The sequence below is a fragment of the Zerene cesonia genome, unplaced genomic scaffold, assembly GCF_012273895.1.
Source record: "Zerene cesonia ecotype Mississippi unplaced genomic scaffold, Zerene_cesonia_1.1 Zces_u002, whole genome shotgun sequence".
Lineage (NCBI taxonomy): Eukaryota > Metazoa > Arthropoda > Insecta > Lepidoptera > Pieridae > Zerene > Zerene cesonia.
The window spans coordinates 1,003,862-1,014,849 of record NW_024045132.1 but is presented as its reverse complement, the minus strand read 5'-3'; the positions used below and the strand labels follow the sequence as shown (position 1 = coordinate 1,014,849).

Here is a 10,988-nt window from a genome sequence, read left to right as displayed (position 1 = left end):
GACGGCGTCCGAGCTGGGCCGACTACGAAATGCCGAGACGACGACACTAGCGGGGGACGAGGGGGTGCGCCACTTTATCGCACCGAGCTGGCAACGTCGCGCGGGGTGGGATCCCCCCGCGGCGCAACCTCTCACTCACCGTCGCCGGCTTGCCAGCCAGTGTTACCTTTGACGGTCGAACGTGTGGTTGTCTGATGCCAGTGACGTCGACGTCGGCGCTCGTGCAACACGTCTATGATGTTTCGATGAATTTTGTTGGACTCGTGGATTAATGATTAATTTATTATCATTCAAACCTGGAACACAGTGACAAATAGTGACCTTACCTTGGATTTGGATTTTTTGGAGTATTTGTGAAGTGACGTAAAAATATTTAAACATAAACAGTGCAGTGAACCAAAGAATTATAAGTGACATAGTTTTGGATTTGTCCTGTTGAAAATTTTTTAAGTGATAGTTATTACTTAAATTGGAAAACAAACAAACGGAGCATTGGGATTAGCTTAAGGTGTGTTTACCAAAAGAAAAGTTCAGAAGACTATTGAAAACATGTATACAGTAATTCATGGAAAATGGATTATAAATCGATTAGATATGCACAGCCACGAAACGAAAAAATAGTGTCTAATAATGCCACAATTTTAAAAACATATTTTCCAACGTTACTGAAAATCCACACATTGTAAAAATTACCTAAAATTATATTCAATACTTATATTAAATATTTTTCCTACAAAAAAAAAAACTAAAAAAATTCTGGCATTAATAGCAGTTTGTTGACGTTGCAATTAATTATCTGTGCGAAAATACCTTCAAAGGATGGCACGACCCGAGTGACCCGAGACTCGCAAGTGAAATTACTTTTAGAAAAAATATCATCCTTGACAACTTGTCACTACCTCGGAGATACATAGAGCTGCGTCTGGTTTCAGGAGGCGTTTTGAAACGACAGGACGGCGAATTCTGCTAATACGGCTGGATACGTGGGACACAACATTAGCTATCAGGGAGCAGTAGCTCCCGATACTGGAAAACATAACTCTTACCAAGAAACCATAGGATACAGAGTAAACACGCAAAGGTAAGTACTGTACACTTATAATCAAAATGCATTAAATAAAAAAATATTTCAATGTTGGTCTTTGCCATCCTTTGTTTTAACTAATAAACTGTTATCAAATGATAATTAAAAATTTATGTTAATTAGAGCATTATGAAAGTTTAATGCGTCAAATTTCACTATCGCATTTATACGCTTCGAATAATAGCTAAAAACAGGATATATAAAATGTTACCGAATTTCTTAGTTAACTCAATGACGTTATGTCTAATGTCTTCATCGTCGTACTTAAAAAAATTATACACACAAAAAAAATGGTCAAGTAAACTAAAAAGTAATAACTCGATTACTAAAAAAAAATATACAATTGTGATCAAAAAAAATCTAAAGTAATTATCTAAAATTCATGTAATTTCCAAAATATTATTTATTAAGGAATAAAAGTTGATATAATTCACGACAATATATTTTACTTAATTATAAATCAATTAGCACATAAATCGTTCACAAATAAATCGCATGGCGCGCATCGCTGCAATTATAATGAAAGAATGAAATGTGCTCTTCCATTCACACGCACAAACGCTTTCGGCGCCCTCTACGCACACTAATGCTTTAGAGCACTCACACAATCGAAATACTACCAACACATTGACACAACCACTCACACAAGCCAGCGCTGGGAATGCAAGCGGTGACTGCACTTTAGTTTACAATAAACACAAACAAGCAATACGTTAAAGACATCGAGACAATAGTTGAAACTATCTCTAAAAAAGATCAATAATCAGATGATAAGGAATTTAGAGCAAAATAAATATCATCTTAATATAAAATATATTTATATGTTTGTGGGTGATACTAAGTTTTCAAAAATATTAAGACTTATCGTTGCAAAGGTTATATAACAAAAACTCGAGCAGGTGCTGAGTCTGGGCACTCTATTGCTTTGTTTGTAATCACCTTTACAAACACGAAACAACATATTGTTAATCGTTACTTCGTTTCATTCAAAAACCAATACGTTAATAATAATATTAACATGGGGCTGGCAACGAGATTGTGTAAACGTACACAGGAAGTCACTTTACTTTGAAAGACTGACGTAGTAACGGTAACTAAATTAAAAGTCATCAGGGTCTAATAATACTATGTTATAGATTTTATTATAGAATCCAATAAATAGATAAATTATAAAAATATTTCTAAGTGTATTGAAAAATACAAATAAATTAATAAGTATACCGCTTGTCGAGTCGTGGGAAAAAATGTCGACTTTCAACGGGCATGTTCGTGGGGGCGTATCCCGGGTAATGTTTTCTACATGAATCCCACCACGTGCCCATTAGAGCTAAACGGAACTTAAATGAGTTTTTACACATACATAATATATTTTATCGTTATCGACATTAGTATTTGAAGTGTAAATATTTTTCGATTTCAGTATTTAAATCTCTTATCGCAAATACAGGCGCAGAAATGTTTTTAGTATCCGAGGTTTCATAATAAAAACCCATATTGACGTGAACGGGCCCATTTACCCTAAGCAGGCGACTACGCGAACCGACCCTTCTCGCTTATTGTGTCGCATTCACCCTAGAGCGGTCGCCTCCATTTATAACCCCCGGAATTCGCTCCTTGAACATGATTCATTCTCTCACAGTTCAGGGCGTCAATTGACGTAAATAAGATAAAATCGACGTAAATTAAAACCCTGCTTAATAAACTTGTACAAATAATGCAGGAAACAATAATTGGTTGCAATAAAACGCTTGATGTGTAGAAAATATTTTCAATATTTTGCTTAATAAAAATTATGTTAATGTATTTTAGCTATAAGATAAAAAATAAACATTTAATATTCCTATGTTAAGCTTTATACTTGTTACATCATCATCGATCGATTGCCTACATTTAAATGATTGTGTTACGCGTTAGCAATGTGCACACCAGCTATGTATAATGTGAAGTGGCATAATATAAAGACGAGGGTGACCAACTGTCATCGAAATGCGGGGGCAAAAGGTCTCATATACGCGAGTCAATTGCGATATACTTCATTAAGGATGACTTTAAAAAAAAATAATCCTCCTAACTCAGGTAAAAACAAATCGCCAAAACGAGCACGATCAAATAATGAATTTCATAAATAAAGGATTAATTGGACCAAAAATATTCAATACAAAAATCGATTCCACACGTGATTATAATCACTGCCAATTAGCTAAGAATTCACGTCTGCGCAACTATCTAAAATTAACTGCAGCCTATGTATCAAAATACGTACACGTTACTCGCACATCTCTCAATAGTATGCCAAACACCTTCCAGCTCCTCAAAATAGCCATATAGTCATCATATTGATTTATCTAAATCTTCGTTTTGTGTTACATGATATAATTTACAACAGTCTACGTATAAAACATTAACGATTTTGAATTTACACAAAAGACAGCAGAAAACCTGCACACAAGACACATGTAGGTACCAACAACTTAAGAAAGATTAGGATTATAAAGGAGAATTCTTAGAATTACCGTTAAAATATCCCTGCGTCCGCCGCTTGTATAGACCCAAATATTTTAAATATATCGTAAGTGAATATTCGGATAAGGATGTGACGTATAGAAAAAGTACGCCAGGATACCGAAATGACAATTCTTTTTTTTGATGGCAAACATTATGGTCGGCAACAAAAAGGTTCAGACACACTATAAAAAGATATAAAAGACGAGCACGGTTTACCTAAGGGTCCTTGTAAATCATTTGCAGTATCGGTGAAAGAAACGTGACGAGTTGAGCATTGTTATCTGGTGATTATTAGTAATATTTTTGGATGTGTTGTTTTTGGGATGTTACGTTTTTATGGATTATTACCAAAAACATCGAAAATATATGCGTTAACATCAGAAGTAAATATAAACTTGAAATAAAGTAAATGTATATACAATCTTAACATTTTAGCAGATCAAACAATTTTATACAAAATTTTAACTACGTAAAATATGTACTCTTAAGTCATTGTTTAACACATATACAAATAACAATAAGTAACTCGTGTGCGTGTTTATTGGGCTTTTGTCGAATGGAGTTATTAGAAAGGGCTCGGGAATTCGCCCCAAAAGGAGTTCACATGAGTCTGTCTCCCACTCCGGCGCCATACAAAAAATCAAACATCCCGAGAGAAACACAGGGGTTACAACGCGTCCATATTGATTTTTTTGTCTCATTGTTCACGAAATAATAAAATCATACAGCGCTTTAAAAAAACGTTCATGAAATTTGGGTTGAATATTGAAGACTGTGTTTATTAATAATAATCGACGCGTTAACGTGTGGAATGTAAAATGTTAGACTTCGCAAGGCCACTTGCAATAGAATAGAAACTACTCATATTATCGTGAGTGAAACAAAATTAAAACTTAAAATCAAGAATCGCTTGTGGAATTAAAGTATAGGTATATCTTGTGTTTAATAACAAGCTGGTGATTTAAATAAAGACTATTCCTACAACCATTGTATAAAATACTAGATGAAGTATCTGCATTTTACAGAAATATACAAATTTAGGACATTATTAGGACGCAACGTTAAAACGATAATCGAACGTGAAATTCTATTTACTTCGGGTTAATAACCATTATAACAATAGATAATTAATAAGCAATCCAAAATAAAAATTGTATCTCCAACTTAACTATTATTTAGTTTTTTTGCTTGACATATGATAATAAAGGCGAAATAATGACTTTATTGCAACATAAAAATGTACACATATAAGAATGCCATTGAAATATTTTTTACAAGCTTTGGCTAATGGTTAACCCACAATCGAGAAATGCAAATATTATAACTTGAAATTTCTTTGCAGCTATGGGTGCCACGGCGGTTCGGGCGCGATGAGCGGCGGGGGCGAGAACGCGCAGTTCGGCGCCACCGCCGCGATGGTTGCCGCGGCCAGCACGGCCGCGATGCAGGACTCACAGCCATTCTCGCAGGTAAACAAAATTACTCAGAAAGCAATTAAGTAAAGAATCAATTCAAGTACTTCACATAACAATTTCACTATTGTTTCTCAACTGTTTCAAAATTTACAGATGCAAAGCAACATGGCTATGGGAAATCCTCAATATAGTGCGATGAATGGTTACGGTCAGCAGCGTAGCCATAATCCCGCAATGACCGGGATGGGTATGGGCAATAATGGGAGTATGAATGGCATGAATGGCATTAACGGGATGAATGGTATGACAGGTATGACTGGGATGGGGCAAATGGGGAATGCTTCAATGAACGGAATAAATCCTATGGCCCAGATGGCTAATATGGGAATGCACGCCAATATTATGTCCTCGCAAATGGGACCCGGTCAAATGGGAGGATCAACGAAGATGGGTCCTGGATATCAGAGGCGGCATGCTCCGTACCCAACGGGTACTATGCTGATGGGCTCAAGAAAAAGTCAATATATGGGAGGACAGCCCGGATTTGGTCCTGGACAGTACCCCTCAGGATATGGTGGTCGACCTGGTTTTCAAGGGCAATACCCACCCCAACAACCATTAGGTCCAAGCGGTAACTTCGGACCGACAATGCGAGGGAACATGAGACAGTCAACGCCACCTTATTCTAACCAGGGACAATATTTTAATGGTGGAGTCCCAAATCATTTTCCTCAGCATCAAACCAATTCCGCTCAATATGGTGGGCAATACAGTGGTCAATTTGCGCAAGAGGTGGCCATGCGAACGAATAGTTACCAGCATAGTCCTGTGCCTGGCAACCCAACACCACCTCTTACTCCAGCTAGTAGTATGCCGCCATATATAAGTCCAAATGCTGATGTTAAACCTCATTTTAATGAGCTCAAGCCACCGATTGGTATGCAAAGTAAGTTATAACAACACTATTTTTGTATAATTATTGTTTTGATATCAATGAGAAAAATAAATAATGTTATGATATGTCTATTTCAGATGATGAGCTTCGATTAACATTCCCTGTAAGAGATGGTATTATATTGCCACCATTTAGGTTAGAACATAATTTGGCAGTTAGCAACCACGTTTTTCAATTAAAACCCACAGTACACTCTACGTTAATATGGAGGTAATTTATGTTATTATATAATTATTTTTATATTTTATATAATAATTAAATAAAAAGATGAAGTGGTTGATATCTATTTTTCTTCTTAGATCGGATCTGGAACTACAATTAAAATGTTTCCATCATGAGGATCGACAAATGAATACTAATTGGCCTGCAAGCGTCCAGGTCTCAGTAAATGCCACGCCATTGATAATAGACAGAGGTGAAAACAAAACGTCGCATAAACCATTGTACCTGAAAGAAGTCTGCCAACCTGGCAGAAACACTATACAGATAACGGTTTCGGCATGTTGCTGTGTAAGTATACCTTAATAATCAAGTATAAGAAATTTATCGTAATTTTAAAGAAAATAACCAATTCTTATTGTCATGTTTTGTTTTACAGTCACACTTATTTGTACTGCAATTAGTACATCGACCCAGCGTAAGAAGTGTATTACAAGGACTGTTGAGAAAACGATTATTAACAGCAGATCATTGCATTGCCAAAATTAAAATGAACTTTAATCAGACATCTTCAAGCGGGAACAGCAACACCAATACTTCTAATGAAAGAGACAGTATTGAACAAACAGCATTAAAAGTTTCATTAAAATGTCCGATAACTTTTAAGAAAATAACGTTACCGGCACGAGGTCATGAATGTAAACATATACAGTGCTTTGACTTAGAATCTTACCTACAACTTAACTGTGAAAGAGGTTCTTGGAGATGTCCAGTTTGCAAGTAAGTGGAATTATTAATGCATTTGTACCTGTGCCAAAAGTACATCTATTAGGAAATAAAAGAGCTCTAACTTCGAAATTTATACGCATTTCTAATAATATACATTATTTATTACAGTAAACCAGCTCAATTGGAAGGATTAGAGGTAGATCAGTATATGTGGGGTATCCTTAATACATTAAATAACTCGGATGTAGACGAAGTAACAATTGACAGTGGAGCAAATTGGAAAGCAGCAAAAATATCAACAAACACTGGCATAAAGGTAAGATTTCCTTTTTCAATCAGCTACATATAGGGACATTAATTTTAAAACCATTAATACATTAGCATTTTGATTCAAGTTCATGACATAAGTTTCATTTGTAAATTGCAGCAAGAAGATGATAGCAACGATAGCAGTGGGAAACGAGGAAAAGCTGTGTCACCTGGTTCAATGAACATGCCTACAATGAACAATTGGGATCAGGCTTTGTCGCCATATCTACCTCCAGATATGAACACGATAGCAAGTGGATCTATGATCTCATCCTATCAAGGGAATCAGAATAGAACATCCGGTTCCAACAGTCAAAACTATGATTTCGGCATGAACAATGGCCCTGGAAGCAATGAATACGCAGGCAATGGACCATTATCACATCTCAATGAAAGCGTCAATTCTTTAGACCCCCTAAACGCAATGGAAAAAAGTCTAAATGAACAGGTATGTTGAGTGCACTATTCTCTTATTAATTGAATTATTATAAAAACCTCATTATATTTTAAAATTTAAGTTTAACCTATGTCTCTTGATAATTGTAATTTTTAACATTTAAGATGCCACACACGCCACACACACCTCATACGCCCGGGTCAGCTCATACTCCTGGAGGAGGTGGTGCTCATACACCTGGCTCCAGTCACACGCCAGGTCCACCTTCCGTTGGACATCATTCTTTGAATGATGTCGATATTCCTGCAGACTTAAATTTTGACCCAGCTGCAGTAATAGACGGCGAGGGGACCGATAACTTAAACGTAAGTTTCTATTATATTATGGTCTTGATTGTAATAGTTAATAAATTAAATATTACATTTAATATATAAAAAACATACATCTTATATTAATAAAAAAAATACTTTACAGTTGTTACCGGAAACAAGTGTAGATCCCATGGAATTACTTTCATACCTGGATGCACCTGCTCTTGGTGAGCTTTTAGCGACGCCACCTTCATCGTCATCGTCAGCAGGTTCACACCCACCACGTGCTCCTTCATCTGATGATTTATTAGCGCTATTTGAATGAGTGACAAGGATGTTTCTAGGCCCTTAGGAATGATAAGATTAAATACCTGTCAGGCTTATTCTGAAATAGGCTGGGATTAAATCTTTCGTTGAATCTAACGGCCTAGTTTGACGCCTATTTAGCTCCCATTCAGGAGCTCGACATTGTGATATTAGGTTTTAGTTTCTTCTCCACAAGCGTCGACGTCGAATGTCGCAAAACTTCCCAAGTGTTTCTGACATAGCAAAGCTAATAGAATCTCTCACTTAAATGGATGTGCTACACAAATTTAGCATAATGCGACATTCGACGTGGTCTAAAGCATCTTGTTGAAACAATGATGTTGGAGAAAAATTCATAGTAATAATATATAGATAAGGTCTGAGGTGTGGCAAAGGCCTCACCGGCCATAGACACTGCGGTGTTGTGTATGTATAGTTCCTCGCGCCACCGCGACAACCGTGGCGCACCTGAGCTCTAAATATTCTAAAGAATAGAATAAACTAATTAAATTAATTCATCCTCTTGTTCAATATAATGCTATGATTAGATATTTTGTGTCTAATTGTGTATAGTTTACCAACTGTAAATAGCGAGATATTTTATTTTATTTTCCTAGTTCTTTCAATAGTCAAGAGACCGTAATGCAATATGTAAATATAGCTATGTAGTCATTATGTTGCGGGGCTCGCGAGTGGCAGTATGAATTTTATAGTTCCTAAAACTAAAATATATGCAAAAGAACTATAATGTTCATGGCCCAAAAATAAAAATATTCCTTAAAGTTTTCATATTTCTGCATTTTTAAATATTAAGACATGCTAGGATTTGTGGGTATGTAGCTACTCGCTTATTGGGTGATATATTCTAAATGAGTTGTTTGAAATCAGTATATGGCGACATCAAGTTGCTTATCTATATTGTAAATGTGAGTGCAAAAACACTGTTAAATTATTTTGCGTTATGTGAATTGAAGAATGATAGAAATATATTTTAATTTCTATGTTAAAAGAGTAATGAACTGTATTATTTGTAAATATGATTTAGGTAAGAATATTATATGATCTAGTTATATATTTAGAACATGGCAGATACTTATATGACGGCCAGTTTAGTGTAGTAAAACTAAATTAAAACAATCAATCTACACATGGTTTTACATGTACAGAACACCACTATATTCAAAGTTGCATAAGAGCATTCAGAGTACAGATTTTAGTGAACAAAGAATGACCACTTAATTCATTTTTAATATAACTATAAAAAATATTTTTAACTACAATATTTTCCTATCCCTGTTTATATCAAAAAACCTGAAAAAAATTAATGATTATGATAAATTTGCATAGCCTTACTCTACAAAATAAAGTTAATATCTTATATTAAGAAAAATTTTAGGGTGCTAATCATTGTAAAAAATTTTGTAATTGATGATTTTTATTTTTTTCGTCATAGTTGTTTCATGTCTTTTAAACAGTGATCCTTGCAATTACCACACAATACTAAATTCATACTTATATTTCGAACTGAATCTGTACTCTGATATGCATTTACTATGTCAGATATGAATGCAATTGAAATAATAATTTAGTAGAAATTTTATCATCACATAGTGCTCATCTATAATAATTATGATTTACCAATTTAATTCGTGATGTGAAACACAAAAGCAATAAATATTAATAAATCAATAGATACAGAATATTTAATGACTACTTTGTTTTGTTATAAAACTGTTACTTCAAAAAATAGGTTTATGAATTGTTATTTTGAGATCAAAATGATGAGCATTAAGTTGACTAAATATTAATTGTTTCACCTATTTTCAAATGTTTGGTTCTATTCTACAGATTAAGCGCGCCATATTTTCTACAATGTTTTCAAGTAATCCCTATCCACTGAAGTAGCAAATTTAATTTAGAAAGAAGTCTTTCCTTTTATCATATAATTAATATCCACATTTAAAAGAAATTAAAATAATTCATATCTTTGTGCAGTATCATTAAAGTCTTAGATTCTTATAAAGTTCTGTCGATTTTCTAATTCAATTGTAAAATATGGTGATTTGCGCATCTTGAATACATGCTTGTTATATGGGCGCCTCTTTAGATTTAGTCATCTTTTACGAAAACAATAAATTAGCATTACTTAAAGCTGTGGTCAATCACACGGATAAAATTGCTAATAACAGTTTGAAATTCATAAAAAAAACTAACATTGAAAGACGATAAGCAAAATGTGTAATTGATCACTGCTATGGAAATAAATTTATATACTTTTAAGGGACCTTCAATTCCAGTTAGCTAGTTCTATTTATTGTAGTTAATATTGCTGTTGGATGGATCATCATAGTGATTTTTGAATGACCAAATAGTACTTTTTTATACTGTTACCTGTTTTAGGTAAAATTAATGTTTATATTAAATTGAAAATATCATAAAAATGTAGAGCATATCACATTGAACAGAAGACAAGAATCATTTTGTATGATCCATCCAATTGAGTAAATTATTACAATATATATTTTGTTGATTAATATAATGAACTGCTGTGGACTAAGTAGATTTGACAAATGTAAAAACAGCATTTGAAAATAAGTGAAAAGTTATTCTAATAATATGCAACCCATGACCTATAATTCAAAAGCCAAATTGTATTGTAGTTAAAATCCTGATCTTATTGTGAATACTAGAAATCTGGTACCCCACTGACATTCATTTCTAAATATGTAAAATGGAAAAAAATACATAACATTTTTATGTTATTAAAAATAAAATGAATCTTAAAAATTATTATAATTTTTCATTTCATATGAACCTT

At 34.2% G+C, this 10,988-nt stretch overlaps 1 protein-coding gene across 1 annotated transcript; it reads left to right on the top strand.

The window, feature by feature from the left end:
- The first annotated feature begins 142 nt into the window (after positions 1-142).
- LOC119838313 (zinc finger MIZ domain-containing protein 1) lies at positions 143-10,785 on the top strand. Its single transcript, XM_038364191.1, has 11 exons — positions 143-508; positions 933-1,081; positions 4,932-5,058; positions 5,158-5,950; positions 6,037-6,169; positions 6,259-6,469; positions 6,558-6,898; positions 7,016-7,163; positions 7,275-7,604; positions 7,718-7,918; positions 8,028-10,785. Exons 3-11 carry the CDS (start codon positions 4,960-4,962, stop codon positions 8,187-8,189), a joined length of 2,418 nt encoding a protein of 805 aa, XP_038220119.1. The 5' UTR covers positions 143-508; positions 933-1,081; positions 4,932-4,959; the 3' UTR covers positions 8,190-10,785.
- Positions 10,786-10,988: the final 203 nt, after the last annotated feature.

Coding starts and splice junctions, on each gene's coding strand:
- LOC119838313 (XM_038364191.1), top strand. CDS start 4,960: ATGAGCGGCGGGGGCGAGAACGCGCAGTTCGGCGCCACCGCCGCGATG. Junction 5,951..6,036: donor GCCACCGATTGGTATGCAAA/GTAAGTTATAAC, acceptor TGTCTATTTCAG/ATGATGAGCTTCGATTAACA. Junction 6,899..7,015: donor TGGAGATGTCCAGTTTGCAA/GTAAGTGGAATT, acceptor TATTTATTACAG/TAAACCAGCTCAATTGGAAG.